The sequence below is a fragment of the Arachis stenosperma genome, chromosome 4, assembly GCF_014773155.1.
Source record: "Arachis stenosperma cultivar V10309 chromosome 4, arast.V10309.gnm1.PFL2, whole genome shotgun sequence".
Classification (NCBI taxonomy): Eukaryota; Viridiplantae; Streptophyta; class Magnoliopsida; order Fabales; family Fabaceae; genus Arachis; species Arachis stenosperma.
Window position 1 is genome coordinate 134,543,046 of NC_080380.1, and position 23,898 is coordinate 134,566,943.

Genomic DNA, 23,898 nt, shown 5'->3' on the forward strand with positions numbered 1-23,898 from the left:
GTTACATTAGTTTGATACTTTGTCAATCAATGAGGTCTAAAATTGAAGAATTTTCGGAAACACTTTCATTTACATTCTGGTGTGATTCGGTCGAACTACATTGTTTTTCATAGCAGTCCAACTTATAAAACCCATACATCACACAAGGGAATACAGTTCTAATTATATTTCTGATTGGACATTGGGGTTTGAATCTGCAATTAAGAACGTGCCCTGAAATATCAGTAGAAGACTTCTGATAATATAATGTATCCTCAAGCTGAAATGCCATAGCTCTTCATCAAAGGTTGGTTCTTTTCTTGGATCATATATTTGCGGCCACAAGGGGCCTTATAAATGGGCAAACCTGAACCTTGTTCCCATATGAATTGCTCTTCAAAAGTTCAGCATCAATGCAGATTGCTACTCTTTGACAATCAAGTTATGCAACTTTACAAAATCATCCAATGTTAGTTCTTCTGGTCTTGACTGTGGCCATTGAAAGCATAGATAGGTTAGCATAGTTATCCTTGAGAAACACAATATGAAAGAGGGGAAAAGAAGAGAGAAGGGGGGGGGGGGGGGGGGGTGGGGGAAGGGGTGTAGAGATTGCAGCATGTGATGTGAACACTTACTGTTGGTAGGAGACTAATGCTTCTTAAGGCTTCTTCAATCTCAATGGATGTGCATATGTGCTGAAGTGACTTCCGCAACATCTTACGCTTCTCATTGAAAGCTGAATTGACCTACAATTATATATAAGAACCAACGTGTCATTGAAATAATGGTGAAAATTATCACATTACTTTTGCTTTATGAGTTAATAAATGGTGGCTCACATTAATGAACATTATATATTTACATATAATGCAACTCGGTCAAATCTATGTACTAAGACTTTAATGAAATTATAGGTGCAGTTTCTTGGAAATTCAATTCGTGATGTTAGATGCTGGATAAAAGGGTTACCATTGAGAAGAAGCTTTTCCGGGAAGAAACTTCTGGGTAGTCTTTTGGCTGCTTCAGCTTGAACGAGACAACAGCTGCATCTACCTATACATAATGAAAACCAAGCTGTTTGATTTCTCATCCTACTCGCAAATTCTTTTATGTAGTATTGTAATCTAATGCCAGAATCAACATCATACTCATGCAGACACATTTGGATAAGATTACTTACATTAGGCTGAGGAAAAAAATTTGTCCTTGGGACCTTAAATTTGTACTCAGGATCTGCAAAGGAATAACCAAATTTTCGTGGGTGGATAGCGAAATTTTCAGTTCCTATTTTGATGTGCAACCAATTTCCCATGAAACTATATGCACAGAAGTTAAATCCAATAATCCTTTTCAAGAACTTATTTGATTTATTGCTCCTTGTATCATAACTGATCCGTGTTCTAAAGAGAATACTACAAATCATTCAGAGCAGAAGTACCTGAGTAGAAGTTAACAAATATATTGATGGGACGATACTCGGAAGTCCTGAGTGATGATTCTGCCAACCGCAAGGCAGTCTCATCCTGCATTGAATTGGTGACTGTTTAGTTAATAATGGTTGATACTTGTTACATTTAAGTTTCATGATCATAGGTTGATTGAACCTCTGCATTTTTCAAATTGGTGTACAACTTGAACAAATAAACCAATAGAATTAAGCAAACATGAAAGACAGGAAATGATATGCACATACACTAGACTAGAGCTTTCAATTCTAACCTGAAGCAATAGAACCACTTCTGAGAAAATGTCACCCATTGGAAGTAGCAGTTTGATCACATCTGTACTGATATTAAAAGGAATGTTGGCAACCACCTGCAACCAAAAATAACCAAAATAAGATCAATTTAGGATCTTCCTTTTTTGTGCTATTTAGGATAATAATTTGTAAAGGTTAAGTTTCAACCAACTTGAACCTTGAGGAAATGCATTACCAATTCTTTCTATGCTTTTACATTCGAAAATGAAATGAATCGGATAAAGTATCACATTACATAAAAACGAAAATATGTTTGCTAGTTTGGAAGTTGAATGTTCTCACTTTTGCTTTTTTAGTTTCAGGATCCATTTCTGTTATACTTTCAAACAAAGATGACACATGGGAGCGCACATGACATTTGACAATATCCTCAGTCAAAACCTGCAGATATTTGATCATAAGGTTAACATTAGTAATAATTTCTACAGCAAACAATTCTAAGTATCATAATTTTAGCATGAAACATAGCCAATGGAAGAGGAACATAGGCATTAATGAACAGACCGAAGTGACAAATGAGCTAAAATATATCAAGAATTATGGATAACTTACAGGTGTAGCATGAGATAACTTCCAAATACAATAAGAAGAAATTGATGAAAAGAAGAAACCAAGTGAAATAACTCTTTCTTACCCTTTATTAATACATATGACCGATGCTGAAGATTTTCAGTAGGAAACTTGTAATAGTATTGGCTTATATATCAAAAGGAAATTCACCAAGATCTTCAAAAACTTGCCAAGCTAGCTTAATTTTCCAATTCAGTTTATTTAAAAACAGCCTAATTGCTTTCATTTGGCTGATTGGATGGTTCATACAAGATAGTAAACTGAATTCTATCTCAGTATTCCAGAAACCTAATATGCATCTCATCAAAAATGGTTTGTAAAATAAAGTTCCAATCCACCATGAGTTGTACCTTCAGCTTTCCTGTGCTCGAAAATCTTTCGCTCACAAGGGTGGCCATGTGTTTGTCCTGAATCCGATAGATAAGCATATATGTGAATTGAAATGAAGAGAGCAATGAAAAATTCTCACTTCAACATAAAACTAGTATAACAGAGAGAAATAAACTCCTACTTTCATTCATTCACATACTAAACAGATATAACTGATTTTCTCTACGTAGATAAACTGCAAAGAATTCAACAAGAGAGTGGAGACATAAGGATCTAATCATATGCATCTTCGTATTAAGATCAGTTCAACAACGAAAACCAGCTAACCTTCTCAACTGCAAGAACGAATGCACCAGAATTTAACAGAACATTGGTCAAGGAACCGGTTCCAGGACCAATTTCTAGCACAAGATCACCTTCTCCAACACCAGCTGCAGCAGCAAGATGATCGTTGATCTCGGAGTTCAACATATAATGCTGCCAGCAACACCAACACCCAAATAACCAGAATTAAATAAACAAACTCATGTCACACCAAGCTTACTATTATGAATTCCCCCAAAATCACTTCCAAACAACAAAAAATTATAAAAAAAAGGATTTTAGTGAGATAAAACACTAAATCTATTTCACACCAAAGCACCCACCACATGTTCGACAAAACGCCCCAGGGAAACTAACAGAAAAAAAGCACTTCCAAATAAAACAAAGTATGGATTCTGGTGTTCAACAACACAATTAAGTTCCTTAAATTTTCTCGGAAAACAAACGGAATTCGGAAAATGAGGTGAACCTGGCCAAGAGATTTTCTGGGGAACCTGCCTTTGGAGTTGAGAGCTCTGAGAGTGGAATGGTAGTCGTCAGTGGCTGGCCTCGCAGCTTTGCTGCCTCTTCCGGCACAAGCAATGCGCAGCGTTCGGCGCCGTATGCCGGCTTTGCTAACTTGCTCCGGATGAGGAATTGGCGGGAGCGTTTGAAGATAGGAAAGCGATGAAGGAAGCATGTTTTCTTTACGTTATTCGTTATTAGATTTTTATTTTATTCTTTTTTAATTATGATTTCATCAAATCATATATTTCATATCTGAATAAATAAATAGAATTCAAATATGAACCATGACAAGTAGGGATATCAGATAATCCGCACAATTTCTCAATATAAAAGTTAATAAAAATAAATTAAGAGGTTATAAGAAAAGAGCGAATTATAGTGCACATTTTTATTTTTATTTATTTTTATAAAAACAGACCAAGATAGTTATTAACTTAATTTAATAAAACAGTAGTTGTACAATTATATTGAAAAGCAAAACAATACCTTCACAAAGGTCATTCAATTTTAAGAACCAATAGAACTAGAGAAGTAGTGGTAACAAATTAAACTATTGAAGAATCGGATAAAAGAGATTACTAATAAATAAGAACTAACGAGTTGAAAGAGAACACACACAGAAACAGATACCAACATATCTATACTCACTATAAAAAAGCTTAGCTATTTATAACAAAATTTTGTAAGGTACTGAGGTATATATACACATTGTTACTGCTTCACCACCCTGCAAAATAGTGCCACAAGAACCACATATACAACACTAGTCAAATAGAAGGCGGCGCCTCACGGATTTCGAGAGGTTAGAACTTGATTCTTTCCTCTTTCCTTTGGAGGCTCCACTATCTTGGCTATCACCGATTTCCTTGGATGAATCGTCTGCTTTCGATTGATCTTTAACTTTTGTTGAAGGGAAGAATTCTGTGATGTTTAGCTGCAACCTCTTTGAGCTTGGTGATGCTGAATTTTCATTTTTATCTGATCTTGAGGATGGGCTCTTTCTTCTTTTCAACTCCTTCAGTTCCTGCAAAATTCAGACAGCAATGATATTTATACCATCTTTCCTTAACTCTCTTGAAAGATTGATTAGGCTTCTTTGAAGTGCAGGTTGCACTTTACTCTCTAAAGCACAGCATCAGAACTTTTGATGAAAAATTCAAATGTTTAAGATTATATATGCATGTGTTTGTAAAACCATTGTTTTTTTGCCAATGGTTCAGATGCATCACTAGAGTGCAACTTGAGATTTATATGAGACGAATCCTTGAAAGAAAATGAAAATAGTAAGATAATTAAGCTATATAGGAAATGGTAAACACCTGTTCGTGCCAAAACCTTTTTACTTCTTTTGGAAAAGCAGCTGCGACAAGGTCCATATTTTCATCTGTCAATAGAAAACTAGATCCCTCATCCATGAGAACCTCGGGAACATCACAATCATCTAGTAAATCCTCTGTTTCATCCAGCTCTCTAGTACCTTGTTGTGGCGTGTCAGGTACATTCGATGGAATTCTATAGGCAACGTTGTTGAATGCTCGTTTCCACTTGACCACATAAAACTGATATCCATATCTCGTCTTCACACGTTCCAAGGAATCAAACTCATACTGTCCAAATAACAAATCTTCTGCTGTAGTAGTAGTGATATCTCTCAAGAAGATGGTGGACATAACAGGAAAGATCAGCCGCCGAACGTACGATGGATCCCAGTTCTGATGGAAGTTTAAGAAATCAATCAGCATCTCAATATTAGGTTTTTCCCAACACATGCAAGGGCCATCCTTTTCTGAAAAAGCATACACTTGCAGAATGAGTGACAGATAGATACAATGGCCCATATAAACTACCCCAACAGCAAAACCATATTAAAAAAATGTCATTGTTAACATCAATCTTGTTCAACATACCGGAGAAGTAACCATTGTTTTTATGTAAATACATATCAATGATTTCATCCTTTGGAAAATCTGGTTCATTTGCAATCTTGTTGCAAACTTTTGTGTGCCAAATTTCTAGCCTTTTCTGCTCCTTATGTTTCCTGGTCTGCAATCCAAACCAATATCATTTAAGTGAAATTGAAATTTAGAATATGTTAAGTTGTATAATAAAATATTAACTGCAAGGTCATACCATATCACAGGAGAAGCAATCACATTTGAAACCCTCTGGTTTTCTCAGGCAACCTTCTTCGTCATTAGTGAGACAATATTCACAGGAAAACTTCGTGTGATCCCTTTTGCTGCCAGGATGCCCACAGAATGAGCAGTGGGGTTGTTTTTTATTCGGGGAGTTCTCGTCCGTATCCATATAGTCCCCAGATTTAATGCTTATGGGAACTTGAGAAGTGTTTCCTTTGCCTATCTCATGTAATCTGCATTGAGTATCAGTGTCATTCCAGAAAATCCAACATTTCCTTCCTAAACATAATAGCTATAATATAATCACCGATTTAATGAAGAATATGAAGCTTCCTCTGCAGAGATAGATACCTCCTAAAGTGTTTTTATCAAGGTCTAAAACAAACATCCTACGTGCGAAAAATCTCATAACGAGGAATTTCTTGAAATTCAAAACAGCAGAGGTTTTGTAATTTCTCCAATCTCAAGGGATATTCATAATCTTATTTACAAATTTCAGAGCACAAAAAGTTTTATGAATTGAAGGATTTTACCTATTTAATATATCATCTTCACTAAAAGCTCGAACAAACTGAAGAGCGGTATCAAGTCCGATCCCTCGCACACCATTCATATCATGATCATTTCCAACCAGAAGAGCAAGTGCTATTAAGTGTTTCCTCTTCAACCCAAGGCCAGCTTCAATATCAGACATATTGTAGCTTTCAAATGGTTCCTGCATCCAATGAATTTCAATTTGCTTTTTATAGAAAAACAAGACAAATATCAAATGAGCTTCCAACAACCTTTTGTATGGGATGAAGGGAAGGGTTGGTGTGAAATATAAAAAAATACAGTCAAGTACCCACTTACTTTGGAATTGGGGCGAAAACATTTTACTATACATTTGGCCCCAAAGAGAAATGCATCACTGTCAACTGTGATGCAAGCATCTACATGACCTTCACAATTTAATTGGGCGCAAAGTGCTTCGGCCTCTCCTTTAGCCTTTAATACAGGCATTCCAAGTAGCTCAACAAGTTCCTATCACCAAACAATATGTAAACACTAGAGAAGGCCATTTGAAAGAAAAAGAGTAGAAACCCTAATATAAGAAATAGATAGGCAAAATTTGTGTATGAAAGCTAAATGGCAATTGCCAAAACAATCTGCAAAATAGTTTCAAGTTGATTGAAACCATCAAAACAAAAATGATTATCGCACCACACATTCTTGAACACATTTTGTAAAAGCACTGTTCCTTTCAGCTGAGAGACCTCCTTCAGGCACCGGCAAGCTAGTTAATTCAATGCCAGAAGACCGGAAAAATCTCGCAACCCGTGCCTCTGATTTCAACGGCGATGGAGTTCCATCAACAACAAACACTGGAAATGCTCCAAACTGCATAGATCACAATGTTATCATCACAATCACTTCCACGCCTTGTTTCACAATTCCAAAAAACATACCATGCACAAAAGAACAAAACGAACAACAATTTTAACTTTGACAGATTGCAATCCATCAACTACTCCAACGAGTAATTCAAGTTTAAACTAAACCAAAATTAGTATCACTCAGAAATACCATATACTAATCCAGAAGCAAAATGGTAAACAACACATTTCATTTCATCACATCCATTTGCCAAACTAATCAATTAATCTCATTTTGTTTCTAATTCAATCAAAAGACTTCCCCTTCGCAAAATTACTTGACTTTCACACAAATCACATGCAAACCTAGACCATGTAAGAGAATAACAACACATTTCATCACTCATTCCTCTAAACTAACCAATTAAAAAATAATTTTTTTCCTTTACTTATTCAACCAAATCACACACAACAAAACAAATAAAATGACATCATATTCAGCACTACCAAGCTATGAAAAAAGGGGTATAATGGGGGAAGAAATGGACCTTGGAGAAGAGATTGATGGTGCGGAAGAAGGTGAGTCTGAGGTGGGGTTTGCGAACATGATGAGACTTTAAGGCAGTCTCGTGGGCCACAATCCAGTAAGAGAGGTCCACAGCCACTCGCTTGTTCCTCAAGAAATCAAACCCTTCGCTCCGTGCATAAGGCTTTAGTAGCTCCCAGAAATTGCCACCAACGCCCATTCTTTTCTACTCAATTGCACAAATGGGTGTCCCAAAGCATCGTCAAAATTCAATTTTGCATTCTTCTGAAACACTCAGTGAACGAGTTCTTGTGTGTGTGTGTTAGGTTTTCCTCTTTGGAGTTGGAAGAAGAACAGACGAAAGGGTGCGTCTGCTCTCTGTTGCTTTCGTTCTTTCTTTTTTTTTTTAATTTATTTTTTTGGAGCAAGAAATATAGCCGTTGGAAGTTGTGCGTTATTTTTATTTTTTGAAATTGTAAGAATTTTCTTATTGGGCTCAACATTTGGGACCAAAAACTCACAAAGTACGGCTTGAAGATTAACCCAAAAAAAGGGAAACCAACAAAAACAATATCATCAGATTCACCACATATCTATGCTTCTTTGCCTCGCCTCATTCTTGTGACCTTAGTGCACCCACTTACTCATGCTACTCAACGCCAATTGATCCCATTGCTTATTAAACTTAAATTGCTTATCACCTCTCAACTCATCTCATACGTTTTGGAAAAGATCTTTCATGCATGCTGTTCTATTTCGCAAAACAATAAAATTTTAAGTTCATAACTTAACTAAGTCCAATCAAGTATTTTAAATTCACACACATCTGCTGTTATCATCATCACTAACACCACTATTTTATCTTTCTTTTTTTTTATTTGAATTTTTTTTCTTCTTCCTTTTTCTTCTCCTCCTCCATTATCATCATCATGATTATCATTGTTATCGTTATCATCATTTTCTTCTGATACATATCGTCATTATCGTTATCGTCGTTATTGTTATTGTTATTGTTAAATTTTTGCCATATTGATGATATTGTGATCCAAAATTAATTTTGGATGTATTTTTATTCACGATTCAGTATTGTTTGTGTGCTTATTTTCGAACTGAGTTTATGTGTCGCAATCATTATGTAATTTCGATTCATTTTTTAGTTAATTATGTCGCAATCCATTGCGTAATTTCGGTTCATTTCTGAGTTAATTATGTCGCAATTATTATATAATTTCAATTCATTTCAAAGTGAATTAAAGTGCATTTGTACAGAGATGGCGCAGGAGGTCATTGACAAGATACAGAGAAAACTTGCTAGTTGGAAAGGGTGCTTGCTTAACAAGGCAGGCAGACTTTGTCTTGTGAATGCGGTGATGGCTTCTATTCCGGTTTACAATATGCAAGTTTCCCTTCTTCCGAAGTATGCGTGCGACAAGATTGATTCTTTGATGCATCAGTTCTTATGGAAAGGTCAAGCGAATGGGAGAGGGTTGCCGTTGGTCAAGTGGGACATTGCTATAACTTCTAAGAAGGCAGGTGGCTTGGGTGTTAGAGACACTCTCTGTGCGAACATGGCTCTACTTGGCAAGTTGGTTTGGGATTGTCTGAATAATAAGAACAAGTTGTGGGTGCATGTTCTAACTCACAAATACCTCCAGAACTCCAAGGACTTGGGCAGCAATCATTGTCACAATGCCTCAACTACTTGGAGGAATATTCTAAAGGCTTATGATATCTTAAAAGAAGGATTTCGATGGAATGTGGGAAATATGCAACAATCAATTTGGTATGATGAGTGGAGTCCTCTTGGCAAACTTTGTGAGCTTACGTCTTATGTTCACATATCTGAAACAAATTTTTCTCTTGCTGATTTGTGGAGTAATGGTACTTGGGAGGGGGATAAGCTTGTAACGCCAATTTCTCATGAGGTCAAACAGTTTCTTCACAGTCTTGGGCCTCCTTTAATGTCAGAATCGGAGCCCGGATGGATTTGGTGGCCCGCATCACTAAAAGCCTATAGCTCTCGAGAAGGTTATCGTTGGCTCCTGACAAAGAAAGTGAATTCGATCGAAAATAGAAACTGTGGGTGGATTTGGCACCTTAATTTGCCAGAGAAGATAAAGATGATGATGTAGTTGGGTCTACAAAATGCACTTCTGACAAATGCCTTCCGGTTCAAGCGTCATTTAACTGATTCGAACAGATGTTCGAGATGCAATGCAGATCTGGAAATAATGGAGCATTGTCTTAGGGATTGTGAGAAATCAAGATGCATTTGGCAAATATTGGATCCTTTGCTTATTGATTCATTTGAAGGTACTCCCTTGGAATTTTGGATTCGGAAGGTCATGCCGGGCAATGAGGCAATTGTAGAGGCGGGTCTTTGGTGGGTGTGGAGGCATCATTGCGATGATATTTTCAATAATGGAGATCAGTGGTTAAACTATAAGGTTGTTGCTATAGCTCGGATTACTGCTAATGATTTAAGAAAGTCTGCCAGTACCAAGTGTATAACTTTCAAGGATCGAAGGAGGTGGAAACCTCCAACAGGTGACACTTTTAAAGTTAATTGTGATGCGAGTCTGTTTTCTGATTGGAACCTAGCAGGAATTGGCTGTGTTATTAGAAATTCTAATGGGTATTGGATTTCGGGTTGTTCTAGTAGCTATCCTCCAGGGCCTATCGTCAGATGTGAGCTTTTTGCTATTTGGAGGGGTTTGATTTTAGCTTGGGATTATGGCTTGAGAGATATTGTGTGCGAAACATATTCTCTTGACATTTTGCACATTTTAAAAAATCCGGCAAATGGGCTAAATTGTGATGTGGTTGATATTCTTCAGAAGATACAGGAGCTTCTATCAAGACCTTGGGTTGTGGATTTTGAATGGATTACCCGTGATGCTAACGCTGTGGCAGATTGGCTGGCGAGATATGCGGTCAAGACCAATCTAACTCATGTTATTTGGTCGGAACCTTGTGATGAGCTTCAGCATCTTATGCTTGTTGATTTAGGATAATCTCTTTTTTTTTCTTTGTTTCTTTTTGTTTAGTCACCAAAAAAAAAGTGCATTTGTACTCGTTGTCTTGTACCATTCAAAACTCTTTCTTCTCTTCCTCCTCATCTTCAACTACTTCTTTTTCATCTTTTTCTTCTTCATCTTCTCCTCCTTTTTTCATTTTCTTATAATTATTCTTGTTTTACTCTCTTAAGAGGAATAAAACTAAGAAAAAGAGAAGAAACTATCAAACAAAAAAGAAGAAGAAACATATTAATGACGTTGTTTGATCCAAAATTAATTTTGGATGTGTTTTTGTTCATGATACAGTCTTGTTTGTGTGCTTGTTTTCGAACTGATTGTCGCAATCATTATGTAATTTCGGTTGTGCCACAATTGTTATGTAAATTTTGGTTCATTTCTGAGTTAATTGTGTTGCAATCCATTATGTAATTTTGGTTCATTTCTTCTTCATCTTCTCCTACTTATTTCATTTTCTCAAAATTCTTCTTGATTTACTCTTTTGAGAGGAATAAAACTAAGAAAAAAAGAAGAAAATATCAAACAAAAAAGAGGAAGAAATATATTGATGACATTGTCTGATCTAAAATTAATTTTGGATGTATTTTTATTCATGATATAGTCTTGTTTGTGTGCTTGTTTTCAAACTGAATTTATGTGTCACAATCATTATATAATTTCGATTCATTTCTAAGTTAATTGTGTCGTAATTGTTATGTCATTTTGGTTCATTTCTGAGTTAATTGTGTTGCAATCCATTATGTAATTTCAGTTCATTTCTGAGTGAATTAAGGTACATTTGGACTCGTCCCGCGCAATTCAAAACTCTTTCTCCTCACCTTCTACTGCAATAACAACAGCAACAAAAGAATGACAATGAGGAGAAAACACGCGAAGGAGGAGGAGGAGAAGGAGGAGGAGGAGGAAGAGGAGGAAGAGGAGGAACGTGAATAAGAAGACGACGATGACGTAAAGCCCCGTGCGTGAACTGATGGGAAGGGAAACGACGGTTCAAAAATTTAGCAAAATAATTTCTTTATCGATAGTATAGTCCAAACCGATAAGTAACCCTCCCAATCAAAGTTTAATTCAAATAAAAATAATCGAGAGCAATTAAACCTCGAATCGTCTTTCCTAGGAAATAGTGACCACAAGCGCACAATTTTGGTTGTGAAAATCAAGGGAGTTTCAATAATGAAGCAAACAATTAAAGGAATAAAAGAACAATCAAAATTACAATTAATAAACTAATAAAGGAATAAAAGAACTATCTAGGTAATATGGATAAGTAATGCTTTAAAATGATGGAAATTTCGGTTCAAAACATAAATGGAAACCTTGACTTGGGATGAGTTATAGAATCCCTTCCTTGCCATAACCACAACTATGATAATTATGATGGATTAATCTCACCTAGTCAACCCTTAACATCAAAGAGTAAGTCAAGTGAGCATAATTGTTATTAATCCATAAATCCTAGCTAACTTACTAATTACCTTAGTAAAAAGCTAATGTTAGTGAAAATAATAACAACTAACAACCCAAGAATTATCACTAAATGTTAGACATTATGACTCTAGTATTTCTTAAACTCATTTTCCAAGCCATTGAGTAAAAATCTACCTCATATTTAAAATTGACATTTCATCAAATACATGGTAGGTATATTCACAAAACATGGCAAAATTGAAAAAATGCTTAAAACTATGAGCAATAAATGATCAAAATTAACAAGAGTAACTCAAACAAACATATAATAACCAACAATCATCAAATTCACCAACTAAAAATCAAAATTGCAAAAGCATAAATGTATTGATAAAGGAGAACTAAAATGTAAGAAAGTGTAGAACAAGTAATGCAATAAAAGAGAAAATTAAGAAAATACTTACGACGAAAATAGCTAGAATCCAATATCAAGATTGAAAAATGAAAACTTGTAGTATAAAATCTAACTAAACCCTAAGAAAAATTGAGAGAAAACCTAAGTTAAACTACCCTAAAACTACCTAAAAATATGCCTAAGTGTATTGTGTAGTGTATGGTCTCTTATATGGTTGCTAGCCCTTCCTTATATGCTTCAGAAAATTCAGCAACTTCACGTGACTTTTTAATGAAGTCACGCGCTGGGACTTGTGCATACGCATAGGTGTGTGCATACGCACAGGTGTGTGCGTACACACACTTGCTGAATTTTCCACTTGTGCGTATGCACAGAAGGTTGTGCTACGTACGCACATTTAGCTGTGTGCTCTTCCTTTGTTTTCTTCATGTTTTCTCCCAATTGCATTCTTCTCTTCCACTTTTATCAAGCTATTCCGACCTATTACACCTGAAATCTCTCGTAAAAAATATCAAGGCATCGAATAGAATGAAAGTGGAATAAAATTGATTAAATTAAGCGCAAAATAGTATGTTTTCAAGATTAGGCATAATTTAGAGAGAAAACAGAAAAATATGCTATTTAGGTGAATAAATGTGGGCTTAATTCTATGTTCTCATCCTTTGTTTGTTTTATTTGTTGCCTTTAATTTATTTTTTAAACAAGAATATTTACATTGCATAGTTTTGATCTTATGTTATTGTACTATTTTAGTCCTACTAGAGAGGATGTTCTCAAGAATATCAGAAATCTACCAAGATGAATTCTTGCTTACACCGTCTCACACACTAAAGCATTTTTCATGTTGAAAATTTTTATGTTTACCCCTCAATCTTGCAATTGGGGATTCGAATGTTAGAAATATATTTATTAAATGTTTAACTTATATATTAATTAGAGCAAGCAAATATCCTTACCTTGTGTTATTTATGTTATCTATTTGATAATATCTTTAATACTGATATTAAATCTGATTATCTATAAGAAAAAATATACTAAACTATTTTCATAACAAAAAAATTTATTTGGAGACCCCAAGAGCATTTCACAATTCCTCTTCCAGCCGATGCGCTAACGCACAAAGTTCTCTTAGAAAGAAAGTTTTAATTTTAAAAGTTTAGTAATTAATTGAAATAATTACTCATAATTTTATGGAGTATTTGTCAATTATATTTTGCAAATAAATAAAAATGATTAGTACCTTTGAAACAAGTGGCTTTGAAGGGTATTCAAGGTGAAACATCGAAAGTCTTTCCGGCAAAAAGGTAGAGTTTATAAGATTAGAGACCCATTTACTTAACACCTTATGGTTTTGAGTTGGATGTGGTGTCTTCTCATTTTATGTTCTCTCATTGGATTCCTTCCCAAAATCTCCCTGGTGGTCGATAGCGCCTCGATAGTGGCCCAACAAGTGATATCAGAGCCGATGGTGGCCCAACAAGGGGTATCAAAGCAGATAGTGACCCAACAAGTGGTATCAGAGCCGATGGTGACCCAACAAATGGTATCAGAGATGATGGTTAATCAGTCTGGCAGTTTTGAAGGGTATTCAACAAGTGATGTCAGAGCCGATGGTGGCCCAACAAGTGGTATCAGAGCCAATGGTAATCTACCAAGTGGTATCAAAGATGATGGTTAACCGTTCTAGCAGTTTTGAAGGGTATTCAAGGTGAAGCATCGAAAGCTAGTTACGATCTGAAGTTACGATATATTCTTCTTTTACCAGTTACGATACCTTCTTCTTTTACCTAGTTCGAAAGCTCTCTTACCTCGCAATGTCCCACTCGAAAGCTACCTCATGGTCATGAGTTCACCGCTATAATTGAAATCGGGCTTAATATCCGCGCAGATCCCAGTCTGGAAGCAAGTTATGGTGGCCTCTATGACCGCCGGGATCCATCATGTCAACGTTGTCCAGATAGCATGGCTAATACCACGCTACTTGATTTTCAGAGAACTGAATAGATGGGCCTCTTTGGTGTGGCTTGTCGGCGCCATTTCTAGCTCTGTTCTCCATCCTATCCTCAATTATTATAGCAACCGAGCAACCTGTAAACTCATGCGGTACCGTCTTTTCATCTTTGCGGGTGTCGTTGCCGTCACCATAGATTTTTTGACAATTGGCTTTGCCGTAGACATCGGCTACGCCTTTGGAGACAACTCTCTGAGAAAACTTGGCCATGCCCCTTAGCCATTTTTGGGATCGAATTATGGATGTTGGAGATTTCGATTAACATGATCGATACCCGTTGCAAAGACTTCCTTGATGACCTTGCCAGTAGAGACCAACGAACGATTAGACTGGCAATTACGTACTTTTCATTCTTCATGGCAGTGAGAAATGAACTGGGTTACTTTGTCTTCTTCTTTAGGAGATTCGATGTTATGTTGCCATTCACGGTGACAAAAGCATGCCACAGACTCTGTGCAAATGTGAAAACCTTATCAATTTTCTTGATCCTTCTTCTACTATTCTTGATGGCTGTGACTCTGTCTTGCATCCAGGACAAGTCGGCATTACCTGAGGAGGAGTCACATGAGAGGGAAGAGGAAGTTGATAGATGGGCAACGGTTAAATGCTTCCAGAAATATTTCGGGCCATGAAGGAGCCGAAGAAACTGATGTTACGGCTGATGGCGGTTGTGGCATTCAACTGGGTAGCCTTGTTCGGGTTCTTCTGGTACATCTCTGATTGGATGGGAGCGAGGTGTACGATGGGGAGCATGGAAAGTTTTACTCTGTTGCAATACCATTATATACCTTAGGTTACTAGTATGGAGCTCGGTGTCTTATACTAACTTGGGTGGTTACGGGTCTTATGTCCTTGGCTGTGGAGCCCATTGGGCGAGTGATTGGTGGCACCAAGAACCTTTGGGCAGCCAAAAATTTTATTCTTGTTGGTGGCTTGGCTTTGACGCTTTACATCAACAAGCTAGCTACGGACGAGCGGCTCGAGCGCAATGATTTAACCTTTACTCTTGAGCCCTCTAACGGCATTCGAGCTTGGGTCTTGCATTTTTTCGGTGATCTCGGCATTCCTCTTGGGGTAATTAATAATATCTTTTTATCGTATCAGATATAAATTGTATGCGATATTAGGATATATTCGTGTCTTAAATGATTATTCATTTTAACCTTAATAAAATTGACCATGAAAATTTCTTACTTTTAGACATATTAACCGTACTCTAATTTGGATTTCAGATAACATTGAGTGTCGCGCCTGCACTAACATCCATCTACTCAAACGAGAGTGGTGCAGAAAAAGGTATGATACTCATCGTAAATTATACACTGCAAATAATATTATACTAAAATAGGATGACAGCCACTTTTTAAAAAAGTAAAGTAGAATGTAATTTATTTACAGATAAGCCATGACCAATAAGCAAAATATAACTCTATAACATTTTTTAGGGAAAAAAATTAGAAACCAATTATCTTTTAGTCAAAGCCACCATATTAGAGTATTTTTTATTTGATTTTGAATTTTCGTCAATTTATTTGAAAAATTATAGTGAAAAAGTTGATCCCTTTTTTCATGTTGAAAATTTGCAGGTTTACCTCTCAATCTTACAATTGGAGTTTCGAATGTCAGAATATATTTATTAAATGTATAACTTATACATTAATTAGAGCAAGTAAATATCCTTATTTTGTGTCATTTATGTTATTTATTTGGAAATATCTTTAATACTGATATAAAAGCTAATTAATCTATCAGGTCAAATATACTAAACTATTTTCAGAATCACCCCTAAAAAAATTTTATTTGGAATAACTGAATTAACTAACAAGATGTATATATGTATGATGTAATGATGTATGCAGATTATAGTGGCAACACTAAACCTGCCATGGAACAACGTGTTTGGAGGTGAAAACCTATCCATCTTCGAGGTAGGTGTAGTGGCAGCTGCCGTGAGCGGCTGAATGACCATTTTTTCCTGCATTCTACGACGAAATCATACGTTATCAGAAGCGGCTAAAAAATTTGTTCTACCTATCGGTGATTTTTATTTGGTGTATTTTCTTGTGTTGTTCTCTTATTTGGATTCAATGAAGCTGGTTTAGGATTGAGTTTAGAATATACCTAATTTATGAATACTATATTTTTTATATTAATATTATATTTGGACAGTCAATAAAGGTAATTAAGATGATACTGAAATATAAACTTATAATCTCACTTTCTAAAACTAACATTTGTTTATGTAATCCTTTTACAGCATTTGTTTTACCCTTCATAACATTTTAAAACGTGCTATAGGTATAAAATCATGTTTATTTTTCTAGTTGGTAAAAACTCTGACTTAACACTACTATCCTGATACTAGACATTTTTAAGTAAAACAAGATTGTTTATTTATTTTATTTATTGTCTTTAATTTATTTTTTAAACAAGAATGTTTACATTGCATAGTTTTAATCTTATGCTATTATACTATTTTAGTCCTTCCAGAGAGAATATTCTCAAAAACATCAGAAATCTGCCAGGAGAAATTCTTGCTTACCTCGTCTCACATACTAAAGCATTTTTTATGTTGAAAATTTTTAGGTTTACCCCCTCAATCTTGCAATTGGGATTTCGAATGTCAAAAATATATTTATTAAATGTTTAACTTATATATTAATTAGAGCAAGTAAATATCTTTACTTTGTGTCATTTATGCTATCAATTTAATAATATCTTTAATACTGATATTAAATCTAATTAATCTATTAGGAAAAATATACTAAACTATTTTCAGAACCACAAAAAAAATTATTCGGAAACCTCAGGAGCATTTCACAATTTCTATCCCAGCGGATGCGCTAACGAACAAAGTCCTCTTAGAAAGAAAGTTTTAATTTTAAAAAAGTTTAGTAATCAATTGAAATAATTACTCATAATTTTATGGAGTATTTGTCAATTACAGTTTGCAAATAAATAAAAATGATTAGTACCTTTGAAACAAGTGGCTTTGAAGGGTATTCAAGGTGAAGTATCGAAAATCTTTCTCGCAAAAAGGTAGAGTTTATAAGATGAGAGACTCATTAACTTAACACCTTATGGTTTTGAGTTGGATGTAGTGTCTTCTCATTTTATGTTCTCTCACTAGATTCTTTCCCAAAATCTCCCTGGTAGTCGAGAGCTCCTCCATGGTGGCCCAACAAGTGATATCAGAGCCAATAGTGCCCCAATAAGTAGTATCAGAGCCGATGGTGACCTAACAAGTGGTATCAGAGATGATGGTTAATCGGTCTGGCAGTTTTGAAAGGTATTCAGCAAGTGATATCAGAGCAGATGGTGGCCCAACAAGTGGTATCAGAGTCGATGGTGACCTAACAAGTGATATCAAAGATGATGGTTAATCGGTCTGGTGGTTTTGAATGGTATTCAACAAGTGATATTAGAGTCGATGGTAGTCCAACAAGTGGTATCAGAGCCGATGGTAACCTAACAAGTTGTATCAGAGATGATAGTTAGTCGGTCTGGCGATTTTAAAGGGTATTCAAGGTGAAGCATCAAAAGCTAGTTATGATCTGGAGTTATAATACCTTCTACTTTTACCTAGTTTGAAAGCTCTCTCACCTCGCAATGTCCCCCACGAAACCTATCTCATGTTCACGAGTTCACCGCCATAATTGGAATCGGGCTCAACACCGCGTAGATCCTAGTCTGCAAGCTGGTTATTGTGGCCTCTATGGCCGCTAGGATCCACCTTGTCAACGCTGTCCAGATAGCATGGTTAATACCAGGGTACGTGATTTTCAGAGTACTGGATAGATGGGCCTCTTTGGTGTGGCTCGTCGGTACCGTTTCTAGCTCTGTTCTCCATCTCATCCTCAGTTATTACAGCAACCGAGCAACCTGTAAACTCAGGCAGCACCGTTCTTTCATCTTTGCGGGTGCCGTTGCCGTCACTATAGCTTTTTTGACAATTAGCTTCGCAGCAGACATGCGCTACGCCATGAGAGACAACCCTCCGAGAAAACTCGGCCACGCGCGTTAGCCATTTTTGGGATCGAATTATAGATGTTGGAGATTTCGATTAACATGATCGATGCCCGCTGCAAATACTTCCTTGATGACCTTGCCAGCAGAAACCAACGGACAATTAGACTGACATACACGTACTTCTCATTCTTCATGGTAGTGGAAAATGAATTGGGTTACTTCGCCATCTTCTTTAGGAGTTTCGATGTTATGCTGTCATTCACGGTGACAAAAGCATGCCATGGGCTCTGTGCAAATGTGAAAACCTTATCAATTTTCTCGATGCTTCTTGTACTGTTCTTGATGGTTGTGACTCTGTGCTGCGTCCAGGACAAGCCGTCATTACCTGAGGAGGAGTCACATGAGAGAGAAGAAGAAGATGATAGATGGGCAGCGATTAAATGCTTCCGAAAATATTTCGGACCATGAATGGGCTAAAGAAACTGGTGTTACGGATGATGGCGGTTGTAGCATTCAACTGGGTGGCCTTGTTCGGATTCTTCTGGTACATCTCTGATTGGATGGGGAGCGAGGTGTACGATGGGGAGCGAGGAAAGCTTTACTCTATTGCAATACCATTATATACCATAGGTTACTGGTATGGAGCTTGGTGTCTTATGCTAACTTGTGCGATTACGGGTCTTATGTCCTTGGCTGTGGAGCCCATTGGGTGAGCGCTTGGTAGCGCCAAGCAGCTGAAAATTTTATTCTTGCTGGTGGCTTGGCTATGACGCTTTACATTAGCAAGCTAGCTAAGGACGAGCGGCTAGAGCGCAATGATTTAATCTTTACTCGGGTGCCCTCCAAAAGCATTCGGACTTGGGTCTTGCATTTTTTCGGCGTTCTCGCCATTTTCCTTACGGTAATTAATAATATTCTTGTCTTAAATGATTATTCATTTTGACCTCAATAAAATTGACCATGGGAATTTCTTACTTTTAGACATATTAACCATACTCTTATTTGGATTTCAGATAACATTGAGTGTCGCGCCTATACTAGCATCCATCTACTCAAACGAGAGTGGTGCAGGAAAAGGTATGATACTCATCGTAAATTATAAACTACAAATAATATTATATTAAAATAGGATGACAACCACTTTTTAAAAAAAGTAAAATAGAATATAATTTATTTACAGATAAGCCGTGACCAATAAGCAAAATATAACTCTATAACATTTTTTAGGGAAAAAAACGAGATACTAATTATCTTTTAGTCAAAGCCGCCATATTAGAGTATTTTTTATTTTATTTTGAATTTTCGTCAATTTATATGAAAAATTATAGTGAAAAAGTTGATCTGTTTTTTCATGTTGAAAATTTGCAAGTTTACCTCTCAATCTTACAATTGGGGTTTCGAAGGTCCGAATATATTTATTAAATATATAACTTATATATTAATTAGAGCAAGTAAATATCCTTATTTTGTGTCGTTTATGTTGTTTATTTGAAAATATCTTTAATACTGATATAAAAGCTAATTAATCTATCAGGACAAATATACTAAACTATTTTCAGAACCATCCCTAAAAAATTTTATTTGGAATAAATGGATTAACCAACAATATGTATGTATGTATGATATAATGATGTATACAGATTATAGTGGGAACACTAAGCCTGCCATGGAACAACGTGTTTAGAGGTGAAAGCATGTCCACTTTCGAGGTAGGTGCAGTGACAGTCGCCGTGAGCAGCTGAATGACCATTTTTTTCCTGCATTCTACGACGAAATCATACGCTATCAGAAGTGGCTAAAAAAGTTGTTCTCCCTATCGGTGATTTTCATTTGGTGTATTTTCTTGTGTTGTTCTCTTATTTGGATTCAATGGAACTGGTTTAGGATTGAATTTAAAATATACCTAATTTATGAATGCTATATTTTTTTTTATATTAATATTATATTTGGACAATTAATAAAGGTAATTAAGATGATATTGAAATATAAACTTATAATCTCACTTTGTAAAACTAACATTTGTTTATGTAATCCTTTCAGAGCATTTGTTTTACCCTTCTTAGCATTTTAAAATGTGTTATAGGTATAAAATCATGTTAAACTCTGGCTTAGCACCACTATCCTGATACTAGACATTTTTAAGCAAAACAAGATTGTTTATTTGTATTATTTATTGTCTTTAATTTATTTTTTAAACAAGAATGTTTACATTACATAGTTTTGATCTTATGTTATTGTACTATTTTAGTTCTACCAGAGAGGATGTTCTCAAGAACATCAGAAATCTGCCATGATGAATTCTTGCTTACCCCGTCTCACATACTAAAGCATTTTTCATGTTGAAAATTTTTAGGTTTACCCCTCAATCTTGCAGTTGGGGTTTCGAAGGTTAGAAATATATTTATTAAATGTTTAACTTATATATTAATTAGAGCAAGTAAATATCTTTACTTTGTGTTATGTATGTTATCTATTTGATAATATCTTTAATACTAATATTAAATTTGATTAATCTATCAGAAAAAATATACTAAACTATTTTCAGAACAAAAAAAAATTATTCGGAGACCCCAGGAGCATTTCACAATTCCTCTCCCAGTGGATGCGCTAACGCACAAAGTTCTCTTAGAAAGAATGTTTTAATTTTAAAAGTTTAGTAATCAATTGAAATAATTACTCGTAATTTTATGGAGTATTTGTCAATTATATTTTGTAAATAAATAAAAATGATTAGTACCTTTGAAACAAGTGGCTTTGAAAGGTATTCAAGGTGAAGTATCGAAAGTCTTTCCGGCAAAAAGGTAGAGTTTATAAGATGAGATACCCATTTACTTAACACCTTATAGTTTTGAGTTGGATGTGGTGTCTTCTCATTTTATGTTCTCTCACTGGATTCCTTACCAAAATCTCCCTGGTGGTCGAGAGCTCCTCCATGGTGGCCCAACAAGTGATATCAGAGCCGATGGTGGCCCAACAAGTGGTATCAGAGATGATGGTTAATCGGTCTGACAGTTTTGAAGAGTATTCAAGGTCAAGCATCGAAATCTAGTTACAATGTGTATACGCTCTAATTGCTCAGTGTTTAGGGCTTAAGCATTCAATTCTCCTTTAATCATGTTTTTCTATAATTTGCTAGTCATCTAACAATCAACAAATACTTGATGCATAAATGCAAATATTATGAGGTCTTTAAAGGGTTGTAACGGAGTTAGGGTAAAGGTAGGATAAATATAGTTAAGTGGACTATTATATTGGATCTTTGATTAGCTCAAGTATCCCACCTAATCCTCTATCAATCTATTTACACCAAAGAAAACAACCTAACTTTCCATTCTTTTCCTTCCTTACATTCACTCATGCATCTTTTTTCTAATTCAACCACATATGCATTCTTTTTGTAGCCTTATTATTATCATTCTTTTTTCTTTTTTTTTTAAACTAACAAAAGCATATAGACTAACATTTTTTTCTTTTATCATTAAAAACAGATGCATATGTTTTAAGTAATGAATGCATGAGTGTTTATCCATTTTTTTAAATTTTCTAAATGAACACCTAAAGCAACTTTCTACCAATGTTTCTCCACAAATTCTCTCCACACTTGAGTAACATACACTACTCAACCCAAGTTAATCAAAGATAAAATTTATGGACATTAATGGTTTTGTGCTTACAATTAGAACAAAAGGGAATTAAAAGACTCAAAAGTGGGTTACAAAGGTAGATGTGAGGGTATGGCCATGTGGGTTAGTGAGTTTTAATTTTAAAAATGGTCTCAATCATACTAAGTGCATTCAAAACATCAAATAGAGGACATAAATATTCAAGCAAATCCAAGATCACAATCATAAAGGAGTATAGCACACAAGAATAAAATTTGTGGTTTAAAATGTACAACCATCCAATAAAGCCCAAATCTCACTAGGTGTTTTATTTAAGCTCTTTTTCCATATTCCATAAAAATACTTCAAGCAAGTTGAAAAATAAGTTTTCAAATCTAATCAATGGAACGTCCTGAAAGAGATTTCTTAAAAATTCTTTTGTTGTTTTTACCAACTTATTTCCTATACTAGGCAACATGCAAATATTTACTACCATAAGGCTATAAGCAAGCTGAGATATATATATATACCAAAAACATAACTACTAAAAACTAGAAAGTAGTGCAAAGTATTAGAAAGAGAAATTTACGTCCCAAAATTGCAGATCCTCCCTCACACTTAAACATTGCACGGTCCTTCGTGCATGCACATGATCCAGGGGATGAAGGACTAAGGTTCCACCTTCAGCTGGTGGATACTGGGGCTCGGGCTGCTGTATAAAAAACTAACAGGAATTGAGGAAGAGTTCATATGAATGTGGTATGATAAAAGACAATGTGTGTAAATATGCGCACGGTTTAGAACACACACATTGGCCGGATAAAATAGTAACCACACAATTAAAAGAAATAGCATGTGTTCCTCAATTATATAGCCTAGATTGTAAGTAAAGAATAAGCAAGAGATAAAGGACAAACAAATCTAGGTAACCACAACTAAAGTGAATTGAATATTTGAGATATTAGATATTGAAATTGTGCGAGTGAAAGCGCAAAATTGATATGAAAACACAATAAACAATAACCAATCCAATAATGAAAAGAAAACCACTTATTCATCTTGAAACATAATGAAATAGTCACATGGTAAAGGTACTTGCTGTAAAAAGTGACAAGCTCGACAAGAATCCAGTCAAGTCACTCAAACAAGTGCAAAGCATTAAAAGAAACAAGTACCTTGTTATGTGATTATATTGATTTGTGAACCATGGTGAACAAGTAATTCAACTCAATTCACTTAATTCAATACACTTACTAAAAATTTTACCTAATATACAACAAAATATAAATGTGCAAATCCAGTTAGGTGCTAATAATTTAAGGTGCAAAGTATAAGGTGCACAATTCATGATTAAGTTGCCAAACAAGGATATAGTCTAATGCATATGGTAGCTACAACATATGAATTAAACTCAAAATTCATTTAGGCAATTAAACAAAGACTTAATGCTTAGTGCACATATTCATAAAAAATTATGTCAAATTTCAAGTAACAAGCAACCCAATCAACATCAAGCAAACACTTGAAACTTATTTAATTAACAAACAATTAAACCAAAACTAATATAATTACTAAAATCAAAATGAGGTGCAATGAAAACTAACTAAAATAAGTAGAATAATAGAAAAAAAACTAGAAAAGAGAGGGATGGAGGGAGCGGAAGTGCGCTAGGGCTTAATTCAAAGAGCGATCAAAAGTATGCCCAAAACAGCAATTATGCGTACACACACAAGGTGGGAAATGGAAGGTGAGTGGACGCACAAGGTGTGTGAGCGCTTTCAGCAGAGAGGGGATTAAGAAGTGTGCATACGCACAGAGGGGGGCGTACACACAGAACACTTTATTTTTTTTTACAAATAACTTGGAAAAGGATCATGTGTGCACGCGCACCTAAGTGTGCATACGCACAGTGGTCAAAATTGGCTGAGGTGCGCACGCACAAAAGTGTGCGGGCGCTCCCGACAGAGGGGT

At 35.5% G+C, this 23,898-nt stretch overlaps 4 protein-coding genes across 4 annotated transcripts; 2 read left to right on the plus strand and 2 right to left on the minus strand.

The window, feature by feature from the left end:
- Positions 1-40: 40 nt before the first annotated feature.
- On the minus strand, positions 41-3,690 carry LOC130973696 (ribosomal RNA small subunit methyltransferase, chloroplastic). The gene is made up of 10 exons (XM_057898324.1): positions 3,432-3,690; positions 2,966-3,115; positions 2,659-2,715; positions 2,021-2,119; positions 1,699-1,794; positions 1,418-1,502; positions 1,160-1,212; positions 949-1,032; positions 615-725; positions 41-468 (listed from the first exon to the last, which is right to left on the minus strand). The coding sequence occupies exons 1-10, from the start codon at positions 3,639-3,641 to the stop codon at positions 403-405; spliced, it is 1,011 nt and encodes a 336-aa protein (XP_057754307.1). The 5' UTR covers positions 3,642-3,690; the 3' UTR covers positions 41-402.
- A 392-nt stretch (positions 3,691-4,082) lies between these two features.
- On the minus strand, positions 4,083-7,855 carry LOC130976499 (flap endonuclease GEN-like 1). The gene is made up of 8 exons (XM_057901372.1): positions 7,511-7,855; positions 6,811-6,987; positions 6,460-6,630; positions 6,141-6,322; positions 5,600-5,840; positions 5,377-5,512; positions 4,789-5,255; positions 4,083-4,493 (listed from the first exon to the last, which is right to left on the minus strand). The coding sequence occupies exons 1-8, from the start codon at positions 7,706-7,708 to the stop codon at positions 4,233-4,235; spliced, it is 1,833 nt and encodes a 610-aa protein (XP_057757355.1). The 5' UTR covers positions 7,709-7,855; the 3' UTR covers positions 4,083-4,232.
- A 1,864-nt stretch (positions 7,856-9,719) lies between these two features.
- On the plus strand, positions 9,720-10,502 carry LOC130975588 (uncharacterized). The gene has a single exon (XM_057900358.1). It carries the CDS (start codon positions 9,720-9,722, stop codon positions 10,500-10,502), a length of 783 nt encoding a protein of 260 aa, XP_057756341.1.
- Positions 10,503-14,920: 4,418 nt separating this feature from the next.
- Positions 14,921-17,624, plus strand: LOC130975589 (sucrose transport protein SUC1-like). Its single transcript, XM_057900359.1, has 6 exons — positions 14,921-15,064; positions 15,158-15,430; positions 15,589-15,652; positions 15,943-15,977; positions 16,216-16,284; positions 17,487-17,624. The coding sequence occupies exons 1-6, from the start codon at positions 14,921-14,923 to the stop codon at positions 17,622-17,624; spliced, it is 723 nt and encodes a 240-aa protein (XP_057756342.1).
- Positions 17,625-23,898: the final 6,274 nt, after the last annotated feature.

Coding starts and splice junctions, on each gene's coding strand:
- LOC130973696 (XM_057898324.1), bottom strand. CDS start 3,641: ATGCTTCCTTCATCGCTTTCCTATCTTCAAACGCTCCCGCCAATTCCT. Junction 3,116..3,431: donor CCAGAAAATCTCTTGGCCAG/GTTCACCTCATT, acceptor TGTTGCTGGCAG/CATTATATGTTGAACTCCGA. Junction 2,716..2,965: donor TCGTTCTTGCAGTTGAGAAG/GTTAGCTGGTTT, acceptor TATCGGATTCAG/GACAAACACATGGCCACCCT.
- LOC130976499 (XM_057901372.1), bottom strand. CDS start 7,708: ATGGGCGTTGGTGGCAATTTCTGGGAGCTACTAAAGCCTTATGCACGG. Junction 6,323..6,459: donor GTTTTCGCCCCAATTCCAAA/GTAAGTGGGTAC, acceptor CATTGGATGCAG/GAACCATTTGAAAGCTACAA. Junction 5,841..6,140: donor GAAGATGATATATTAAATAG/GTAAAATCCTTC, acceptor TACTCAATGCAG/ATTACATGAGATAGGCAAAG.
- LOC130975588 (XM_057900358.1), top strand. CDS start 9,720: ATGGAGCATTGTCTTAGGGATTGTGAGAAATCAAGATGCATTTGGCAA.
- LOC130975589 (XM_057900359.1), top strand. CDS start 14,921: ATGAGAGGGAAGAGGAAGTTGATAGATGGGCAACGGTTAAATGCTTCC. Junction 15,978..16,215: donor TTACAATTGGAGTTTCGAAT/GTCAGAATATAT, acceptor TGATGTATGCAG/ATTATAGTGGCAACACTAAA. Junction 16,285..17,486: donor AAAACCTATCCATCTTCGAG/GTAGGTGTAGTG, acceptor TTCTCTCACTAG/ATTCTTTCCCAAAATCTCCC.